Genomic DNA, 24,364 nt, shown 5'->3' on the forward strand with positions numbered 1-24,364 from the left:
AAGGAATTCCTCATAAAAAAGAGTATATACTTCAGTTATCTCTAAAGTTCAATTAGGTTAAACAAACACCTACTCCAACTCAGTTAAACTGAATGATTCTACTTTTTCCCTTTGTTTAAAGATTTGAGGAATCATGTCTTTAAATCAAATAAAAATACATAATCAATACCTAATCGAAAATGCAATCTTTTCCTTACAGAAACAATTTCCCATTAATGGTAAATTTTAAAGATTTGACTTATCTTCAAACCCTTAAATCATCTATTCTATGTGTAAAACTTTTGTTGTAAATGGGATTTACTATTAGACCAAAATAAAACCTTACCACACAGCTAATCTATTAAATTCCCATTCATTAGTCATATTTTAGATCAGAGGTCAAATTTTTTACTGGAAAACTGACAGATTTTTAGGTCAATGGTCCCCCGACTGCAATTACTCAAATTCTACTGTTATGTGAAGGGAACCACAGACAATATGTAAACGAATATTGGAATCTGTGTTCCAATAATTGTTTATTTACTTAAAATGAAACTGGAATTTCATGTGCCACAAAATATGTTTTTCTTTCGATTTTTTTAACCACCTAAAATGTGTGAACAGGCGGCAGACCAAGATGACTCCCTGCATTACTCCCCAAAGGATCATTTAGTTTAGCTATTACAGTTTAAATGTTACTGACTTCCTGAAGCTCACTCAAAGCATGTACATGGCAATCTCTGATCTGGAACCACAGAGAAGAACACTATCAGACGTAGACAAACGTGAGGCAGCCCCCTCACACTAGCATTCACACCACCAACTAAATCACTCCAAGGCCTTCCCCAACTCTCTGGGTCAGCAGCTGAAAGATCTGATCTCCAGGCCTACAGAAGACTGGAAAGGCCAAATTAAATGACATAAAAACCACTGATTCATCTGCAAGAAACAGGGTAGTAGTACATATCTCTAATTACTGCTATATTTACAGTAAAAAAATAGAGAAATCTAAAGCAAAATGGCAGACCAAAACACAAAAAAGAATGGCAACAAAAAAATCAAACAAAAAACCACATGGCAACTGGAGAACGCAAGAGAACAGCACCTCAAAAGGAAAAAGAAAAATCTCCAGAACCCAACTAAAAAGATGTGATTATTTATCTTCCTATGAGTTCAAAATTTCCACAATATGAGAGTATAATTCATCAAATGGAGGATTGAATCAATGACCAAGAAGGCTAAGGACCTAGGTAGAAGAGAGAAAAATGAGATCTAAAAATCAAAGAGGTAATTCAAGAAACATCTGACAACATTAAAAAAGCCAACATAAGAATAATGGGTATTCATGAAGGGAGAGGGTGTGAATAGAGTACCCATCTAAGGAAATAATAGAGGAAAAATTCCCACACATTGAGAAGGAATTAAATACACTAGTCCATAATGTTAGAACAACACCTAGTTACCTAAATGCAACAAGACCTACAAATAAATGAAACAAGACATATAGTAGTGAGACTAACAAGATTTCAGACTAAGAGAGAATATTGAAGGTGACGAGAGATCAAAAGCAGGTATCATATAAAGATATGCCCATGAGGCTTATATCAGACTTCTCAGCAAAAACTCTATAGGCAAGGAGAGAATGAAATGATGTATTCAAAATTCTCAAAGGTAAAAACTGCAGAACAAGAATACCATATCCTGCAAGACTTGCTTTCTTTTTATTTATTTATTTATTTATTTATTTATTTATTTATTTTAATTTTTATTTTATTATTTTTTTAAAGAGGCATGTATTTTTATTTATTTATTTGTTTGTTTGTTTGTTTATACATGCACTGGGTACAGTCAGAAGCGCGGGAGGGTGAGAGAATTCACCAGAGCCAGAGTGGGGAGCACAGCAGGCAGAAGGACCGAAGCACACTGCTGAGGGGAGCAGCAGGTGGCAGGAGAGGTCTGTGAGCCATGTGGGACCCACCTCCGGTGGCCGGGGAGCAGCCGGGGATCGAACCAGCGCCGCAGAGGCCGCGGGCAGCTTTGCAACCCAGTGCTCAACCACTGCGCCACCGGGGAAGCCCTCTTTTTTTTTTTTTGAATTATAAATTTTATTTTTATATTCCCCATACAATTGCGAAGACTCGCTTTCTGATACAACAGAGAAATAAGGACCTTCCCAGACAAGCAAAAACTTAAAAAGTGTGCAAACACTAGATCTCCCCTATAAGAAATATTGAAGGGGGCACCCTTACCTAAATCAAAATGAAGAAAATCCACAAAAAATTACGTAATAAAATAGAACCAAAAAAATTAAACACAAAAAGGCAGTAGTAAATACCCATATATCAATAATCATTCTAAATATAATTGAACTGAACTTGCCAATCAAAAGGCACAGAGTAGCTGACTGGATCAGAAAACAAAATCCAACTTTTCATTGTCTCCAGGAGACCAATCTGAGCTCCAAGATACACATAGTTTCAAAATTAATGGTTGGAAAACAATACTACCAGCAAGTAGGACCCCAGGATAGGCAGGGACAACCATACTTATGTCAAATAAATAAACTTTCATTTAAAAAGTTAACAAGACACAGAAATGGACATTACATAATGACTAACAGATTAATACATCAGGAAGATATAGCACTCATTAATAGATGCACCAAAAGTAGATGTGTCCAAATATATAAGACAAGTATCAACAAACCTAAAAACAGAAATTGGTCATAACACAATAGTGGTAGGGGAATTCAAAACTCCACTGACATCAATCAAAGGACAAATCACCTGGACAAAAAAATCAAGAAGGAAACAATATCCATCAAGAGAAATAAGACTGTTTATGTTATGTTTATGTTATAGGGCACTGAACCCCAACAAAGCTGAGTACACATTCATCTGAAGGGCATAGGAAACATTCTCCAAGATACTAGATCACAAAACAACTCTTAAAGTCATGAAGATTGAAATCATATCGTGTCTGTCTGATCACAATGATATCAAATTAGAACTCAACCACAGAAAGATAGCACAAAAGACCTCTAGTATGTAAAGACTGAATGACATATTGCTGAATGATTACTGAGTGTGGAAATCAAACGAGAAATTAAAAAATATGTTGGGACCAAAAAAAGTAAAGATAGGACATATCAGAATGTGAAAGACAGAGCAAAAGCAATACTTAGAGGGAAGAATAGTGCAATACAGACCCACATCAATGAATGAGAGCTTAAAATATTAATCTTTACACCTTAAGAACTAGAAAAAGAGCAAACAAAACCAAACTAACAAAAATCAGAGTGGAAGGAAAAGAAATAGAAATAAAAAAGACGGTCCGAAAGATTAATGAGACCAAAAGTTTGATCCTTGAAAAAGTAATAGTCAAATCTCAAGTGAGATTCAAGAAAACAAAGAGGAGGTTGGCAGGGAGGAAGTTAGTTCTAATAAATAGAATGACAAACAAAAGAGAAGTTATAACAGATACCTCAGTTATAATAGATACAGAGGCTCATAAGAGATTACTCTGACCATCCATATGCAATAAAATGAATAACAGAAAGGGGCAAAGTTGTAAGTACACAATCTTATGAGACTGAGTCAGGAAGAAATTGAAAACAAGAACAGACAAATCACAAGTAAGGAAATTGGATAGGTAATCAGAAGTCTCCCAAAAACCAAAAGCCCAGGACTAGATGATTTCACTAGTGAGTTCTACCAAACCTTCAAAGGTGAACCAACAGCTATTCTTCTCAAGTTCTTCCCAAAAATTGAGGGACAGGGAATGCTTCAAAACACATTTTGTGATTCCAGCATCATTCTGATAAAAGCATACAAGGACATCATACACACACACAGAAAAATAACTAAAGACCAGTATCTCTAATGAATATAGATGAAAAATCCTCAACAAAATCCTAGCAAATTCACCAATGTAGTAAAAGGGTCATACACCATGACTAAGTCGGATTCATTCCATGGATGCAAGGTTGGTTCACATACGAAAACTGGCCAATGTATTCATCACATCAAGAAAGGAAAGATAAAAATCATATGATCCTATCAAAAAGTACAGAGAAAGCATTGGATAAAATTCAACATCCATTTATGACAAAAACCCTCAAAAAATGGGATAGGACATACCTCATACATAAAGGAACATAATAATGTCCAAATATGACAAACCCACAACTAACATCCCAGTCAAGGGTAAGATACTAAAGGTTTTTTGGTTGTTTTTTTTTAAAGATTTATTTATTTATTTATACAAGCACTGGGTACAGTCAGAAGCGGGGAGGGTGAGAGAATTCACCAGAGCCAGAGTGGGGAGCAGAGCAGGCAGAAGGCCCGAAATACACTGCTGAGGGGAGCAGCGGGCGACAGGAGAGGTCTGCGGGCCGGCACTGCAGAGGCTGCGGGCAGCTTCGCATCCCAGCGCTCAACCGCTGTGCCACCGGGGAGGCCCGATACTAAAGGTTTTTGCTCTAAGATCAGATGTAAGACAATGTCTGCTTTAAGCACTAGCATTCAATATAGTATTGGAAGTATTATATAGAAGTACTATAGAGAGCTAGAACAATTAGGAAAGAACAAGACATAAAAAGAATCCAAATTGGATAAGAAGAGAAATGATCACTATTAGCAGATGTTATAATATACAAAGAAAACACTAAAGACACCTTACACTCCACTAAACCAGTACTATGGGGAAGGACTATCTAGTAAAGTGAAAGGCAACAAAATCAATTTACAAAACCCTGTTGTGGGCCTCCCCGGTGGCGCAGCGGTTGAGCGCTGGGTTGCGAAGCTGCCTGCGGCCTCTGCGGTGCCGGTTCGATCCCCGGCTGCTCCCCGGCCACCAGAGGAGGGTCCCACATGGCGCGCAGACCTCTCCTGCCGCCCGCTGCTCCCCTCAGCGGTGTACTTCGGTCCTTCTGCCTGCTCTGCACCCTGCTCTGGCTCTGGTGAATTCTCTCACCCTCCCGTGCTTCTGACTGTACCCAGTGCATGTATAAACAAAACAAACAAACCAGCAAACAAATAAATAAAGCATGCCTCTATAAAAATTAAAAAAAAAAAAAAACCCTGTTGTGTTCCTATATGTAAACAATGAGCTAGAGAGAAAGAAATCAAGAGAACAATTTCCATTACAATGGCATCAAATGGAATTAAATACTTAAAAGTAAACTTAACGAGGTGATAAACCGAAACAATGAAAACTATAAGGTATTGTTAAAGGAAACAGAAGATATAAAGAAATGGAAAGATAGTTCCTGCCTATAAACTGAAAGCATTTTTAAAATTTCCATCTAGTCCAAAGCAATATACAAATTCAATGCAATCTTTATCAAGGTTTCAATGGCATTCTTCAAAGAAACAGAACAAACATTACTGAAATTTACCTGGAACTATAAAAGACCCTGAATAGCCAAAGTGCTGCTGACAAAAAAGAACAAGAACAGAAGTAACATACTTCTAAGTCTTCAGCTCTACTAGCAAACTATAGTAATAAAAAAAAAAAGTATGGTTTTTGAAATAGACACACAGACCCAAGAAACAGAATTGAGAATGAAATAAATCCACATTTATATGGATAATTAATATATGACAAAGAAACCAAGTGTATATATTGGAGAAAAAGTCTCTTCAAGAAATGATTTTGGGGGCCTCCCCGGTGGCGCAGCGGTTGAGCACTGGGCTGCGAAGCTGCCTGCAGCCTCTGCAGCGCCAGTTCAATCCCCGCCCGCTGGTCAAGGGTCCCACATGGCGCGCAGACCTCTCCTGCCGCCCGCTGCTCCCCTCAGCAGTGTACTTCGGTCCTTCTGCCTGCTCTGCTCCCCGCTCTGGCTCTGGTGAATTCTCTCACCCTCCCGCGCTTCTGACTGTACCCAGTGCTTGTATAAATAAATAAAAAAATAAATCTTTTTAAAAAAAAAAAAAAGAAATGATTTTGGGAAAACCAGAAAGCCACGTACAAAAGAATGAAAGTAGACCACAACTCACAAACAAAAAAAATTAAAGATGGATTAAAAGTTTGGGTCTAAGACTGGAAATCATAAAATACATAAAAGAAAACAGAGGCAAAACAATCCCCGGCCGCCGGCGAGGGTCCCACATGGCTTGTAGACCTCTCTGGCTGCGCCCACTGCTCCCCTCAACAGTGTATTTCGTCAGTCTGCCTGTTCTGCTCCTGGCTCTGGCTCTGGTGAATTCTCTCACCCTCCCACGCTTCTGACTGTACCCAGTGCTTATATAAATAAATAAATAAATCTTTATAAATAAATAAATAACTAGATCTACAAAGAAGTCATACAACTCAAAAAATGGAAACAAATAATTCATTCAAAAAATGGGCAGAAGATCTAAACAGGCACTTCTCCAAAGAAGATACACATATAGTCAACAGGCACATGAAAAGATGTTCATCATATTATCAGAGAAATGCAAATCAAAAACACAATGAGATATTATCTCACACAAATGAGGGTTGTCCATATCAGAAAGCCCAGAAACAGCAGATGTCGGCAAAGGTGTAGAAAAAAAGGAATCCTTGTACACTGCTGATGGGAATATAGACTGGTCTAGTCCTTATGGAAATTAGTATGGCATTTTCTCAAAATATTAAAAATGGATCTGACCTAGCAATTCCACCCCTAGGTGGAAGAATGCAAAAACACTAATTTGAAGGGATATATGCAATTCTATATTCATTGCAGCACCATAGTCACACAGTCACCATAGTCACATAGTCACAACAGTCACACTATTGAAACAATCTAAGTGCTCAATGACAGATGGTTGGATAAAGAAGATGTGGCAATACATACACAAAAGGATGCAATGCAGTTATTAAAAAGATAGAACTCTTGCCATTTGTGACAACATGGATGGAGCTAGAAGGGATTTTGCTAGATGAAATAAGAAAGGAGAAAAACAATTACCAGAATGTTTCACTAATATGTGGATTACAGAAAAATAAAACAAAGGGTCAAACAAAACTGAACCCTAGAAATCTGTTAAACTGAGCATATCAGAAGCAGAGGGAGGTCCAAAGGACTATGATTACCATAGTGGGGGGTGTGGTGTGGTAATATACATCTTAAGAGGTATGATCATAGCTATACCTCTGAGTCTTATACAGGGCTGTATGCCAGTGTTACCACAATAAAATAAAACAATAAAAAATGGAAAGCAGAAGGAAAAATGTACAAACCATTCTTATTAGCCCACAGGCCATACAAAAATTAGCAGGCCATAGACTGCAAAACTGTTTTAGATTCATGGGCCATTTCTAAATGAAAGTTAAGTTTCTGTTATAAGAATTACTATTTCTTCAGTGTTTATATCCAGTCCAGGGCATGGTTCTTGGTATACATAAACTCACTTAAATTTTACAATAACACTACATGTAGATACTACTATTTCTTCAATGTACATATAGGGAAACAGAGCAATGGAGATACAGAACAATTGCCAAGGTTACAAGACAATAAGTAATTTTTTTTCCAGAATTTCAGACCAGGCTGTATAGCTGCTCAGACTATCAGCCAATATAAACCATTCCTTAGGTCCTCCATTAATATTTTGGATTGTACATTAAAGTAAAAGTAAACTAGTGAACCAATAAATAATATTACTTTCCAATCAAAGTAATAAATCTTGGGGGAAAAATCACTCACAAAATATCAAAGCTGAATATTATATGCTACTATTTTTAAAGAACTACATTTTTAAAAAATTAATTTAGCATTATGTAAAGCTCCTTTTGGTTCATAACCAAACTTTCCTTTCACAGCTAAAAACTGAGAAAAAATTGCTAAGTTGATAGATCTGTGATTGTAAATATAATACCAGTACTCTAAAATTCCCTCTTAAAGAACTGGCAACTTTCTATAATAGTAAATAAACTTCTGTTAGCTTTATGGTTCTTAAGAGAAATGAAAATAATTATCATAATGTATGAAATCAGCAATGACTGTTTTTTAAAGCATAAGTCACCTATACTTCTTTACATGAATCACATTATTTTGCATAATAGTAAATTCTATATATTAAGTAAATACAATATTGAAATAAATTAATGCATTTTTCTAGAAAATAAGCCATTACATTTACCAAATAACAGAAAAGTAAATCAATCCTTACATATGTTGCTGATGTAATTTTGCAATTTCTTTTTCAAAATCTTGAGGTTGATTAGGAATGAAAGAATAATCTGAGAGGTAGCCTGGCAAGTTCTCTGACTGACTGTAGTCTCCAAGTTCAGCTAATGAATGGAAGGAAAAATTCACACTTTAACAAACACATTTTCCAAGTTTTTAGAGTCAAATCAGCTATTCATCAAGTCCATTATATTTCTAGAGGTAAAATACTTATTTTTCTAATGTTCCTATTTAAGCAAGAGAGAATAATGCATTTAACATTCTATTATGTCTAAAATAACTTCAGAAAATCCTAACAAAATATGATGCTTCATTACATTTCCTCTGCAATCCCATTTTCCTATATAGTAACATGTTTAAATAATATATAACAGCAAGTACTGCCAACACAGATGATGTGATGATAAGTCATTTGACTCCAAAGTGGGCTTGTACTTACACTGAACAGCAAAAGAAGCCAAAAGGGCAGCAGTATTATAAGGACAGGGCAACCTAATAAACAAAAGAGAAAATACATTACCCAAGGTGAAACAAAGTAGTTTTTAAAGCACTATCATTTATATTATACTATTCACACTTGAGGTTTCTATTAGACTTCTATTTTAACTATTAAGTAATGAATTTATCTGATGAAAGGAATGCTTGCTACAGGTAACCACTTTCAAATAGATAATTAACCTACAGTGATCATGAGTTATTTGATACAGAATTTAAACTATTTTTTTTTTTAAGGAGGCATGTTTATTTATTTATTTGTTTGTTTGTTTTGTTTATACATGCACTGGGTACAGTCAGAAGTGCGGGAGGGTGAGAGAATTCACCAGAGCCAGAGCGGGGAGTAGAACAGGCAGAAGGACCGAGGTACACTGCTGAGGGGAGCAGCGAGCGGCAGGAGAGGTCTGCGCGCCAATTTAAACTATTTTTGAAACCCTTACTAAAAACTTAAAATAGCCTACCTTCCAGTAAGAATGTCTTGCTTAATCTGCAAAAAATACTGGTACCTTGAAGAAAAAAAAAAGATAGTATTTACTGAAATTACAACTTTTAGAGTTTGAGTTTAAAGACTGTATATTTACTAAATAAATAAATAAATAAAACTGAAATATTTAAATATTTACTTTCATAACCTACATATTAATATATGAAAATATTTTTAAAATAAGGTTTCATAAATTCATGAATCCAAATCTTTAAAATATGAAATTTTATACTTCAAGTGTCTTGTTTCCAATAGTATCTATTAAAAAACTCAAGATTTTTAAAAGGCCTATGACTAAGGGGTAAATACTCTGAGGCTTGGTGTATGCAAAAGGCAGAACTAGGAGGCATAGAAACCTTGAGGCAGACATAGGGAGAAAACAGAAGCAATGGACTGAAGAGTAATTGAAAAAAAATCATTCTGCCTGCTGTGATGGGATCCCAGGTGCAAGGATAGGCTGATGTGGGTAACATCATTTTAGGCAGCAGGAAACTGAAAATTGTAGAAAAGCATCCTTTCAATTTTATTTGAGTTAAGAAAGCTTCCTTTAATCAGAAAAAGAGACTTAAGTTATTTCCCCTACTACTGCTGTCTATTAAAGGTGTCGAGTACCCACTTTCTTATAAAAACATCAAATTATAAATAAGTATTCTTTAACAGGGAGGTCGAAGTTGCTTTCAAGATGCCAAGTGAGTACCTCCTTTTATACCCACTAGTGATATGTCACTCCCCCATAGATGTATCAATGTTTAGGCAAAGTCACCTGGTTTCTGTAACACTGGCAGAAGACCAATTTTGAAGTTTTAATTTTTTTTAAATTTTCAGTTTTATATTCAATATTTATTTATTAACATCCTTGCTATTTTTTCACAATATAGGATTTCTCCTCTCAAGTGGGGTCACCATAGTGTCCTGTCACCAAAGTTCCCTGGATGAGAGACTACCTGAGAATATATGCTGTAAATGTGACAATTTAAAGACTTATCTCATCCCACTAAAAAAAAAAGTATATATGTACTCTCTAAGAGTTAAAAAAAAAAATTAAAAATTTTAGTTGTTTGCTTAAGTCATTAAAGAGTTCCATGATAATATTCAGATTACCAAAGAATGCAATTAAGGTTTTCAGAGAATCAGTTATTAATTTGAAAACTTTTTAAAAATCTGATACAAATATCCTCGCTTCATATATTAATGAAGTACCCTAAATTTCCTGTGAGGCTTAATACATAATATCAAAAATATTATGTACTTACTCAATCCAAGGCAATATATTTCTACCAAGCCTACTTGGGTTGAATAATTAAAAAACAAAGGTTCCTGGTGGGAAACAATCTTATGGTTAGGATTGAAAGGTCATGTATATATATCCCTGACATAACACTGCAAAATCTACACAAATTATAACTATACTTGGTGAATTTTATTTACATACCAAACAGTAAGGTCTGATAGAGTGGAAATCAGAATTCAAAACTTAGGATAAACCAATCTGTGGTTCTGGGCAATGGAGTTAAAATTTGGTTGAGCCTTAGTTTTCATATTAGTAAAAAGGAAATACTATCACTTGCCTAAATACCCCAAATAGGGTAATAAAACCATGTTTGCAAAACAATACCTTTAAGATAGAATAATGATTAGGTAAATGTAGAAATGACACGTCTAAATTGTAAAAATAACATAACTTTTCTAATTCAGTCACAGGCACAAAAGGTATAAAGATAATACCATCAGTATTCTGGAAAAATTGTAATTGTAATGATGCCAGCACCTGATAATACTAAATGATGGTGAGCCTAATGGAAGCTCTAAGTCCATTCTTTTTCCCCACTAATCCACTGCTGAAGGTAAGATGGCTTAATAGATTTCCTGTTTTCTGTAATTTAAACAAGTCCTTAAAATTTATCAACCATCGTTGAGAGTTTCTTATAACTAATAATAACCGTCATATTGAGAAAACACAAGCACTTTTTTAAAGGGGTCTTTCTTAATGGTGGCTGCACATTACACCTGCGAAGCTTGTCCTGGCTCTGCACAGGTCTCATGTGACACCTATTAAATCGAAATCTAGGGATGTGGACATGGCATCAGCCCATTTAAAAACTCCCGTAAATGATTCTAACTTGTAAGCAGGGTAGGAATCACTGACATATGCCATGATAATAAAAGAAAAACTAGCTGCTTACCCCATTTTGCCAATAGCACCAATGTCCTACAAGATTCTAGGACATTCCATTATAAAGAGTTGCTGAAATTATAGTGAAAACAAAACTAATCTTCTAGACTATGGATTCAACACAATTCCTTGATTACCAGGAAACTTTACTTTTTCCTATGTCACAAAGATACTCTGAATTAATTATCAGTGAGATACATTTATTCCTTGATCATGTTTTCAAAACAGGCTATAAAAGAATAAACACAATAAAGCTCTATTATGAAATTGAAAGATAGTTGCTTGAGTAATTATGAACAAAGAGCTGTGACTGACAATATTTTAACTGCTTATATGAACAATCATTTCATAAACATTAAACATGGTAGAAATCCAATTTAAAAGTATCGGTCTTCGAATTACAAATATTTCTTATACATTTAACATCTGATTACATAAAATATATTATGGAATAGTTTGTTGATTTCAAGTTCTCATATGTGCCAGGAAATATAAAATGCTTTATAATTCACAATTTTCATTAATTCATAGTTCCCTTGGAGTTCATGCAAAATTAGTGAAAGTTTTACTATATTGAGAATTATTAAAGATGTTATTATTTTAATTAACAATAACAATAAAACTTGACTATGACCTACAATATTAAAATAAAGATATTCATGTAACACAACTTTACTTTTCAAGATAAATTAGCTTGAATTCTCTATTAGTTTCAAGTGTTAGGAGTGCCAAATATAAGAGCAATATTCCTAAGCCACCCCATTATAAAAGTCAACACATGTCCCTACAGCACCCCAATAATCCACAGAAAAAGACTCTTGAGAATGTGAATCTAATGTTTTTCACTTTGTCTACTGAAAATTCTATTTTACAAATACTTGAGCATTGGCAAGTTCAGCCAAACATTTTTCATTTATTCTCAGATTTTAATAATTAGTTACTACAAGGCAGGTATTCTCCTAATTCTACCTTAAACAGTTCTCCTAACATTCATACGTAATCAAGATGCTCATCTGAGTCCTTCTTGCATTTATTTTTTCAAGTATAAATGACAATAAAATTAGAGTGTAATTTAAGATTAAACTTAAAATGCCCAGTAAAGTGAGCATTGAAATGCTGAACATTGTACTGAGTTCTCTGCCAACTTCCTTTAGAAACTCCATTATGTGAGAAACAAAGGAAAAATCACTTAAGGACAAAAAGATAGCTCTTCACCTATATATTGTGGTTTCACATTTTATAAAGTCTATGCTGTCTCAAAGGAGACAGAATGTTTGTTTATGAAAAAGAAAAGGCAGGCACAATTCTCACACCACAGCTATTTTCAAGAAAAATATGCTCCATAAACCCACCTTGTATATTCTTCTTGTAACTTGTTGGGGTCACTTACAAAAAATTTGACTCTAAAGTTCAAACTGTAAGGAGATCCTCCTAGAATTAATAAAAGCAGTTCTAATTAATCAGATTATATTAATCCTTTATCTCTAAAAAGTATACTTGCAAAACATTAAGTAAATTTATGCTCACTTTTTAGCTGCTTCCTTATGGGTTTGTTTGGATCCAGCCACCTCTGAAAAATAAATAAAACTGATTTATTTTTTTTTTCTTGAGGAATTAGAACATCAATTCTTACAAATCTGTTCCATTTGAAGATTAATGCTAAAAATTGTATTTCTGAAAAGGACTACCTATGAGAAATTTTCACTATATTTCATTATGGCATAATGAAATATAATACATACTATAAAATTTCATCATAGTATAACAAAATTATGCTAGAATTATTGAATGTATTTGTGGTAGCTATAAGGTTTTAGTTTGAATTTTCCACTAGATTATAGAGCCTGCCAATAACCTGTATTCCAAAAGTAAAAATGTGTAATAATCACAAGATTCTGAAGTGCTTTCTGTTCATTTAACTACATTACTGTCCGGCAAGTTTTAAAAATTCTCTATTTCATAAAACTATGCTTTGCTTTATACGCTCATGCAGACAAAATTTAACTATAGACCATGAAAATCTAAAGAAAATATTTTTAACTTCTACCCTATCCATTGAAAAAAAAGAAACTACTCTCCCCCCACCCCCGTCCCCCAAATCCACACTATTTGGCAAGAGACAATGTTTAGTTCGGGGAAGGACTGGGTTTTTTTTGTGTGTGTTTGAATTTTAAGTAACCTCAACACTTCTGAATGCTAGTTAAGCTCTATTTTGGGAAAATTATAACTGAATTCAGAAAATATTTCAACTGCCAACATGTTTCAGTTTAAAAAATTACAGAACCCAAAATGAGGTAATAGATGTGACAGTATGTTCAAAGCTCTACACAAATATAAGCTACGTATCATTATTTATAAACCTTAGTCCTACTACCCATATTTGATGCCATGCAGAGTACATAATTATTTAAACTTTAATAACAAATGACTGGGAGTAATCACTAAATCTTTGTTTTCCACTATCCATAACATCCAACACATAGCTGAGTGACCTTTAAACTATCCCTAGAAATGCACAATTCTCCTCCATCTATTCAGGCACCATCCTTATCCTAGTATAGTTTTGGGCATATCCTCTTAGTTGCTGACTTATTCTTATCTTTCATTCATTTCTTACCATCTTTTTCTCAATCTTTCATCCAGAAATTAGAGAGATATGTTGATAATTTCTCACTACAAGGTTCTAAGTATGTCACAAAGCTGCTGTTTATACAGTTACTTTTCTATAAACAAGAAGGAATTTTGAATTCGCTCATATCATTTTCTTAATTGTAATATACTTGTTTTACCTTTTATTGCCAATCTCCTACATTAGATTATGAAGTCCATGAGGTAATGGATAAAATGTTTCAAACCTTATCATACAGCACATAGCACATGGTTTGGCATATGATATCTATTAAAAATATTTGCCGAGGGATTGATTAAACCTGTTGAATGACTTAACAGTTGAAGGAGGGGAGAGATGTGTTTCTGATCAAATCAGCTGGTTTTCACTCCATTTTACACATTTGTTTTTCCTATATAGCCACCCACCTATCCATCTTTCCACCCATCTATTAATATAGAGATTTTGTTCTTCGTATTTTCTAGAAAAATTCATAAAATACACTCACTTCAATGCTTGTCTAAAAATTAAAGTTTGGTATCAGTTAACCTATCAAAAGCCTGCATTTTTTATTCTGTTTTCCTTCAAAACATTCTGATAGCAGAGATTCAATTATATTTATATACACAAATAAATGTGTTGTGCTAACATAACTTAGAAGGAGAGTAATAGTAAGCAGTGGGAAATTTAATAGACTTCACCAATGAGATCAGTGAGAAAGGACTTAGGTTCCTGGCCTAACTTATGAAAATGGGACAATGTTATAATTAGCACTACTGGACAAGAAAGATGGTGTTCATAGTAAAAATGTAATTATTTGAAATAAAAACTGGGGAAAAAGTTACAAAGAAGTTCTACAAATCAGTAAGAAAAAGAAACACTGATGGAAAACAGACCATGGATAACAATAGAAAAGTTCACAGAAAAGGAAGTAAAAAATGACATTTAAATATATGAAAAGAGATTTAATCTTGATCGTAATTATATAAGCAATCTACATTGGATTATTATTTTTCAGTGATAACATTAGCAAAGATTAAAACTTTTAGGGGGCCTCCCCGGTGGCGCAGCGGTTGAGCGCTGGGTTGCGAAGCTGCCCGCAGCCTCTGCGGCGCCGGTTCGATCCCCGGCTGCTCCCCGGCCACCGGAGAAGGGTCCCACATGGCGCGCAGACCTCTCCTGCCGCCCACTGCTCCCCTCAGCAGTGTACTTCAGTCTTTCTGCCTGCTCTGCTCCCCGCTCTGGTGAATTCTCTCACCCTCCCGCGCTTCTGACTGTACCCAGTGCATGTATAAACAAAAAAAACAAACAAACAAATAAATAAATAAATAAAACATGCCTCTAAAAAAAAAAAAAACTTTTAGGGCCTCTCCAGTGTCACAGTGGGTTGAGCACAGCATTGTGAAGCTGTCTGCAGCCTCTGCAGCACAGGGTCGATGCCTGGCCGGCCAGGGAGATACCCATATGGCACGGAAGGCCTCGCCTGTCTTGCCCGCTGCTCCCATCAGCAGTGTCTTCGGTCCATCTATCTGTTCTGCTCCCGTCTCTGGTGAATTCTCTCACCTTCCCACGCCTCTGACTATACCCCAGTTCTTGTATAAATAAATCTTAAAAAAAAATAAATAAAACTTTCAATTGGCCACAGTGGCAAGAATGTGTGGAAAACAGGCACTTACACAAATCATACTGTCTCAATGTAGAACAACTTGCCAACATTTATCAAAATATAAAATGCATGCGGCCACAGACCCAGAATTTTAATATAGTAATTTTCATTGATATTTCATACAACATACAATTCACTGTTTTAAAATATACACTTCAGTGTGCACGCACTGTGCTGTCAACTGTCACTACCAAATAACATCAGAAAATCTGCATCATCCCAAAAAGAAATCATGTCTCTAGCAGCAGTCAGATCCAATACCCCCTACCCACAGCCCACAGTAACTTCCAAATCTACTTACTATCTCTATGGATTTGCCTATTCAAAACATTTCATACAAATGGAATCATAAAAATGATTCCTTTTCTGTAATTTCTTTCATTTACTCTAATGTTTTCAAGGTTCATCCATGTTGTAGCATGTAACAGTACTTCATTCATTTGAGAGCTGACATTTGAGTTGCTTCTCTCTTTTGGCTATCATGACTATTGTGAAGGCCTGTGCACAAATTTTTGTGTGAATACACACACACACACTTTTCTCAAGTATAGGCTTAAGAATATTATTACTTGGCCTTATTGTAACTAAATTTAAGTTTTTAAGGAACTGGCAAATTTATTTCCATAATGATCGCAAGTTTTATGTTCCCATTCACCGAGGTATGAGGGTTTCACTTTCTTTGCGTCCTCATCAATATAGGCTCCTGTCTTTTTAAGTTATAGTCAATCTAGGAGGTGTAAAGTGGCATATCACTCCTTTTTATTGATGAATAATATCTCATTATATAGATATAACATGTTCAGTGTATCTATTCATAAACAAATGAACATTTGAGCTTTTTCCATTTGCAAGCGTCTGTGAAAAATGCTTCTATAAACATTTGGGTAGTATTTTTTTATGTGGACATTTTTAAAAATTCTTGAGTTTCTATCTAGGAGTAAAACTGCTTACAGTAATGTTTTGTTACATCTTGAACAGTAATATAAACTCTGACCCTGTTTTGATATAATAGGCATTGAGATTATATGACCATATATATAGATATAAAATGTGATGTTTTATCAGAAACTATTAATACCTAGTATTAACAGCTACTAGGATTGGTATTTCATTACCAACACTATCAATGCATCAGGAGTTTTTATTTAGGGACAGATGTCTCAAAGCCAATTTCTCATTTTTTTCCCCTTAGAAGAGAATTTTGTTAACTCTGGAAAATGTTTTGTATTTGCAAATTAATTCTGTATCTGCCAAATGTACTAATGAAATTTCCTCTGTGACCAATTTCTGGGAAAGTTCCGTAAGTATCTGAAAAATAATGTAGATTTTATGATTGCCTAATTTAATTTACTAGTTGTGTTATTAAAATATTCTCCATACTTATATGTGCTGCATTTATTAACATTAAAAAACATGCAGTCTTAAAAAAAAAAAAAACATGTAGTCTTTCACAGTATCTACTCTATCCTATAACCAGTGGGTTTTTATTGTGACAATATTTTTTTCCCAAAATCTTTCATTGTTCCCTTTGCATGGATACAGTATCTTCTCTATCATGCCAATGGGATTATAGTCCTTTTCTTTTACTTGTTTATAATGTTTGTTGAGCACTTACTACTCTGTTGCAAGCATTGCTGTAAGCATTTCACATGTAAAAATTTACTGCATTTGCATGTTACTACAAAACCAACACAATTATTTCCTTTTACATTAGGGTGCTTTTCTTTCATGATATTGGCTTTTTCTCAAATGTTGCTGTCTATTTTGTTAAACATTTATTTTACAGCTGAAATTCTCTAACACTCAGTGGAAAATCCCTTTGCTCAGAAGACAAGTTACACAACCTACTGACAACCAACAGTTGGAGGAAACTGTATCTTGACTCTTCACCATAAGTAGAGAAATACATAAAGGATTCATAAAGAAGTTTACAGAGAATTTCAGCACATAGTGCATACTGCAGATAGCTTTAAGATACTTGCCTGGCTCACAATTTACCTTCCTGGGAAAGGTTACACTACTAAAATTTCTATCATCTCCCACTTTCACATGTGTTTATCAAGAAACAACAGAATTCCTCCAGGCTCAAGGAGAAGTTCAAGTCATCTGGTAAAGGCATCAAAATATGAATGAATTTGCTTTTCTTTTAGTTATATAGCAATGGACATTTCCACTGAGACTTGAGACTATCTACATTATCCTCAGTTTTTCATACAAAATCAGTAAATAATGGCAAGGAAAAGAAATATTTAAAATTTTGTATTTTCTTTCAAATAACCACTCATTCAGAGAGCTAGGATCCCTACAATGAGAGAGGGAAAGGAGAGGAAGAGTAGGAAGAATAAAGAGGAAGAGAAGAGATGGGAAGGGTCAGAGAGAGAGAAATCCTACTTTTTTCATAAGTGTTATTTGTATTTTCTATACCATTCTATCAACATGCCCTTGCAAACTTATTTTTTTTAAGATATATTTATTTATTTATACAAGCACTGGGTACAGTCAGAAGCGCGAGAGGGTGTGAGAATTCACCAGAGGCAGAGCAGGGAGCAGAACAGGCAGAAGGACCGAAGTACACTGCTGAGGGGAGCAGCGGGCAGCAGGAGAGGTCTGCGCGCCATGTGGGACCCTCGCCTGCTGCCGGGGATCGAACTGGTGCTGCAAAGGCTGTGGGCAGCTTCGCAGCCCAGCGCTCAACCGCTGCGCCACCAGGGGAGGCCCTGCAAACTTATTTTTAAAACACTAATCCAGAGAACCAGTTCTTCAGCTTCCCAAATTTTTGAAACTATACAAAATGCTTCCCTCAAAATACTCATTCTGTATTAATCAAAGGGTATTGTATTCAATTTTAAAAGTCCCTCACAGTATAATCATATACAGAATTACAAAGACTTTAACATTTCTGTTATTCATCACATGCTATCTTCTTTGTGTATTACTTGCTCTTTCTAATAAAAAGAATCATGATTGCAATTGAGGCTGGTTACAATCTAAGAAATGTCAATTAATAGCCAAGAATTGTTGAGTGCTGAAATTTAATTTCCACCTCATTTGGGCAGGTCTCCTTTGAATCTTCTTACTTGGGAAATTTATACTTAGCAAATTAAGAATTCCGGTTAGTAACATTTCTCCCTGATTGCTGCAAAAAAAAAAAAAAAAACCCCTAATTTCATCTTAGTGCAGACTAATTTAGGGTAAGTCACAAGATACATTAATATTTTAAAATATTTCACTCCAGTATACTCCAATATTAAATAATATTCAAATTAAAATTTTAACCTTATCACCAATTTTTCTCTTTAAGTCAAGAGAAGCATGAGTTATCTTTGTAATATGAGTTACAAAAGAGGCATGAGTTAGAGCTATTTCTCAATTGTCTGAGACACATAATTAAAGACACTGGCACTAAATTTACAGACTGACTTCTAAATACACATATCTTAAGAAAATAACCTTACAGAGAAATACAGCAATAAAATGAAGGATAAAGGCAACAGAATTATCTCTAAATATTCAAATTCAAATTTCAAAACTTCACTAAATCAGTGAATGTCATAAATCAGAAATTACATAGAAAAAAACAAAATGAGAATTAAATCTAATAGCTTAACTTACTGGATTATCTGTGGAATCATCAGCCAACTGTAAACCAAAGTAGTCACGCTCAGTCAAATCAAGATGCTTGAAGACTATATCCAACAGAACTTGCCCCTGATCGTGTTTCTAAAAGAAAAATAAAAGGAAATCAATACTGATAAGTTATGTGCATTACAATTTTTAACTTTGGGTACTTTTCTACTCTTTATCTATTAAATTGACAACTATTTCATACCAATGACTTAATTGGGAATAAAGACTTGACATTTTACATATTGCTTATAAAAACAGTTGATGTTAGGCAAACAGCTTTTAAACATATATAATAAATATGAGGATTGAAGAAAAACTTCGACTGAAAATACCTTCTGCTTTCAGACTGTTATGATTTTTTTGTAATTTTATATTGTTGCTACTTCAAATCACATATATCTATTATTTGTCTTACTGTGCTTATCCTTACATTTAAATTTTGACTGCAAAGTGATATACCTGAATAAACACAAATGATCAAAATTTATGCTGTCACTTTAGAGCCAAATACAAAGATAGCTGGAAAGATTGGATATTACAAAATTACAGCCCCAATAATGTAAAGAACAACAAGAAAAAATAAGTAAGGGAATAGAAGATAAAAAAAAATAAGCCACTAGACTCAACATGTACAGAACACACTAGTAAAACTCACCACATAAATTTGTCTTAAATGCACAAGGCAAATTTACAAACTATACCAAATATTAGACTACAAAGTAACTCCCCTTCAATCAGAATGAGAAAAAAAAAAAAAGGAAATCAAAAGTATAAGTGAAACTGAAAAAAGCACAATTTGAGGGGAATTAACACACAATTAAAACAATTAATTAACTAAAACAATTAAAGACAAAATCACAGAGCAAATTCAAAATAGTTAGAGGCACATGAAATGAAAATATAACATACCAAAATTTATGAGATGCAGTAAAATAAGTGCTGAGTGGGAAATTTATAGCTGTAATATTTACATTAAATCAAATCCTAACTTTATAATTTAAGGAACTAAACAAGGGAAAAAATAAAGCCCAAATTAATCAGGAGAAGAAAGTAATAAAGATTAGGGTGGAAATTATAAAAAAGTATAAAACAATAAAACAAAATGTCAATGACAACAAAAGTTGTTTATTTGAAAAGAAAAAAAATTGACAAAACTAGCTAAATGGACTGAGAAATAAAATAATTTGAATCTTCTATTCAAATTATTAAGGTCAGAAATGAAAGTAGGTACTTGACTGTTTCCATGGAAATAGAAATGATTATGAGAGTACTATGGATAATTACACAGTCAATAAATCAGCTAATGTATATGAAATATACATTTGTGTTAGAAACACAAAAACCTATTAAGATTAATCTGGATAGTTGTATACCCAATCACAAAGACCTGGAAGAACTTTTCTTTCTATCACATGCAGAATTCAAAATAGCCATGATAAAAAAACCTCAAATAAAGGAACAAGAGAGAAAACATATCTGCTTTCTCAACAGATCAGATAGGCAAAACTCAGAAAAGCCAATGATAGGCAAGAAAACAAAATTAACAAGTGAAAGACTGAAATTGGAATGCTTAGACAATAATGGAATTGAAGAATGTAAAAAGTTCAGTAGATCAAATATTCAGGAGAAAGCCAACTAAGTAGAATAGGTCAAATGAAAGATGGAATCAAAAAAAAAAGAAAGAAAGAAAAGAAAGATGGGCTAGATGGACTCAGTGAACCAAAAGATGCAAATGGAGAAAGAACCCAGAAAGAAAAAAGAAAAAGAGAAACATAGGGTTTTTCCAAGAATTACCTAACTCCACAAGAAAAGAAAATATAAGAATTATAAGACTCCAAGAAGGGGAAGAGAAAAGGGAACTGAGAAAATCTCTAAAAAAAATAAACTTCTCAAAAGTAAAAAAAAGAACTAAACTATTAGCTTTTAAGAAGGTAAAAGAACAGCAGGGCATATAGTAGTAAAGCTTCCAAGAGTCCAAGACAAAGAATGAATAATGAAGCTTATAAGAGCAAAGAAACACATAACCTATAAAGGGACTCAAATCAGGCCTCACATCAAACTTCTCTAAGAGACACTAAAGGCAAGAAGAAAATGGAGTGACATATAAAAAATCTTACTAGATAAAAAGCTGTCAGCCAAGAATATTATATCCTGCAAAGCTCTCCTTCAAATATGAGGTAGAAATAACGGCCTTCATTACGAACATAAACTTAAGGAATTTGCAACCACAACCCTTCCCTCCAAGATATATTAAAAGGAACTTGAGTATATAAACCAAAGATAGAACACAAAGAACTTAACAAGGAAACAAACAGAACCACACAATTACGGGCAAATGGTGTCTTTCATATATCAATATTCATTCCAACTGTCAATATAATGAATGTAATGAACTCACCAATAAAAAGATAGAGAATCTAGTTGGATTAGGAAACAGAATCCAACCTTCCGCTGTCTCCAGGAAACACACCTAAGTTCCAAGGATAAACACAGATTGAAAGCAAAGGGTTGAAAAACAATTCTATAAATGAACAGAATCCAATGGAAGTGGGGACAGATATATCAGGTAAGCTACACTTCCAGCTAACAAAGGTAACAGAAGACCGTGAGTGGCCCCATATGATGATTAAGGGAACAATATACCAGGAAGATATAACACTTATCAATATTTAGTCACCAAACAAAGGAACAACAATATACATTAGGCAATAAATAACAACTCTGAAAACCAGCATCAATGAAAATACATATGTGGTTGGAGACTTCAACACCCCAATCTTACTAAGAGATCACCTAAGCAGCAAATAAATCGTAATACAATAGCTTTAAACAAGGAATCAGATCATGTAACTCTAATCATCATTTATAGGGTATTTCCCCCCTCAAGTGTGGTCACCATATCGCTCTAACCACTGAAATTGAATAGATAATTTTTTCAAGTGCACCTAGGACATTGTCCAGGAATGACCACATATTCAGACACAAGACAACTATCAGCAAATTCGTGAAGACAGAAATCATACCAAGCATCTTCTCTGATCATAAAGGTATTGAATTAGATATCAACTACAAAAAGAAAGTAAGGAAATCTGCTAATAGGTGGACACTGGAAAGCACACCACTGAAAGACCATTGGATTAATGAAATCAGAGAAGAAATAAAAAAATTACCATGAGACAAATGATAATGAGAACAAAACTTCTATGCTACACAACAAAGCAGCACTAAGAAGGATATATATAGCAAAATTGCCCATATCAAGAAACAAGAAAGACCTCAAATAAACAACCTAACCTATCTCCTCCAGGAACTAAAGAACAACAACAACAAAAACCCAAAGCAAGTAGGAGGAAATCATTAAAACTAAAGTAGAAATGAATGAAACAGAATTTTAAAAAGACGGTCCAAAAGATTAATGAAGCCAAAAGCTGTTTCTTTGAAAAAATAAACAATATACACAAATCTCTACCTATGTTTAACAAGGAAAAAAAAAAGAAAACTCAAATAAATGGAATCAAAAATGAAAGAAGAGAAATAACAACAGATACTGCAAAAATCCAAAGGATAATAAGAGGTTACAATGAACATTTATATGCAAACAAGTTCAACATGCTAATAGATGGACAAATTCTTAGAATTACAGAATTATTCAAGTCTGAATAAGGAAGATATAGAAAATCAAAACAAACCATTCACAAATAAGGAAATTGAAACAGTAATCAAAACTCTCCCAAAAGCAAAAATCCAGGACCAGATGCTTTACCAATGAGTTCTACCAAACTTTCAAAGACCAACTGATACAATTCTGATCAAACTCTTTCCGAAAATTGAGAAAGAAGTAATACTTGCAAATACATGTTATGAGGCCAACATTATTCTAATAGCGAAACCAAAGACAACACAAGAAAACTACAGACCAGTCTCCCTAATCAATACAAATGCAAAAATTCTCAAAATCTTAACAAACCAAATCCAACAATGTATTAAAAGAATTATACATTATGACCAAGTAGGATTTGTGTACATGGTTCAACATCTGAAAATCAATGTAATTCACCACATCGAGAAAAAAAGATTATGACCATATCAACAGATGCTGAGAAAGCATTTGACATGATGATCCAACACCTATTTATGATGAAAACCCTCAAAAAATTGTGGATAATTGGGAATGTATCTCAACATAATAAAGCCATATATAAGAAACCCACAATTAACAATTCTCAGTGGAGAAAAACTGAAAGCCTTTCAGCTAAGATCTGCTCTAAGACAAGGATGCCCACACTTACCACTACTATTCAACATAGTATTGGAAGTCTAGCTAGAGCAAGTAGGTAAGAATTAGGTAAGAGGGCCTCCCTGGTGGTGCAAGGGGTTAAGTTTCAGAACTATGAAGCTATGAGCAGCCACTGAAGAACAAGTTTGATCCCCAGCCAGGTTGCTAACCAACATGGCACAGTAGACCTCTCCTATCTTGCCTGCTGCTCTCCCCTGCTACGATTTCAGTCAATCCACCTGTTCTGCTCCCACTCTTTCTCTGATGAGTCCTCTCACACACATCCCCACACCCCTAGCCTACACCCCAGCTCTTATATGCATAAATAAAATAAATCCTTTTAAAAAAGAATTATAAAAGGAATCCACACTGGGAAAGAAGATGAGCTATCATAACTTGCAGATGACACAATACCTAGAAAACCCAAAAAAGTCCACAGAAAAACTAATTAAGACAATAAACCAGTTTGACCGTGACAGGTGGCAAAATCAATACATGAAAATCAGTTGCTTTCTAATACACCGTCCAAAAAATGAGCTAGAAGAGAAAGAAATTAGGAAAACCATCTCATTTACAATCACACAAACAAAAAAAAATTAACTACTTAGGAGTAAACCTAACAGAGGAGTAATAGGACCTATAGGAGGAAAACTAAGACATTAGTTAAAAGGAATAGAAGACATCATGAAATGGAAAGATATTCTCTGCTCATGCATTGAAAGAATCAACATTGTCAAATGGCCATCCTACCAAATGCAATTTACAAATTTAATGTAATCCCAATAAAAATTTTAATGGCATATTTCAAAGAAATGGAATATTACTGAAATTCATATAGAAGCACAAAAAGCCCAGAATAGCCAATGTTATACTGAAACAAAAAGGGGGAAATGGTAGT

The 24,364-nt window shown here is 34.3% G+C and overlaps 1 protein-coding gene across 1 annotated transcript in view; it reads right to left on the bottom strand.

Annotated features, from left to right (window-relative positions):
* Positions 1 to 24,364, bottom strand: part of PTPN4 (protein tyrosine phosphatase non-receptor type 4) — a gene marked incomplete at its 5' end in the record, with an annotated part of 125,884 nt that overhangs the window by 72,817 nt on the left and 28,703 nt on the right. The window contains 6 exons of the mRNA XM_084228696.1: positions 8,121 to 8,241; positions 8,577 to 8,629; positions 9,094 to 9,138; positions 12,642 to 12,720; positions 12,817 to 12,859; positions 19,176 to 19,283. Coding sequence (XP_084084822.1) covers positions 8,121 to 8,241; positions 8,577 to 8,629; positions 9,094 to 9,138; positions 12,642 to 12,720; positions 12,817 to 12,859; positions 19,176 to 19,283 — 449 coding nt within the window. The remainder of the gene's footprint in view (positions 1 to 8,120; positions 8,242 to 8,576; positions 8,630 to 9,093; positions 9,139 to 12,641; positions 12,721 to 12,816; positions 12,860 to 19,175; positions 19,284 to 24,364) is intronic.

This window comes from Talpa europaea (genome assembly GCF_964194135.1).
Source record: "Talpa europaea genome assembly, chromosome: 1".
NCBI classification, from domain to species: Eukaryota; Metazoa; Chordata; class Mammalia; order Eulipotyphla; family Talpidae; genus Talpa; species Talpa europaea.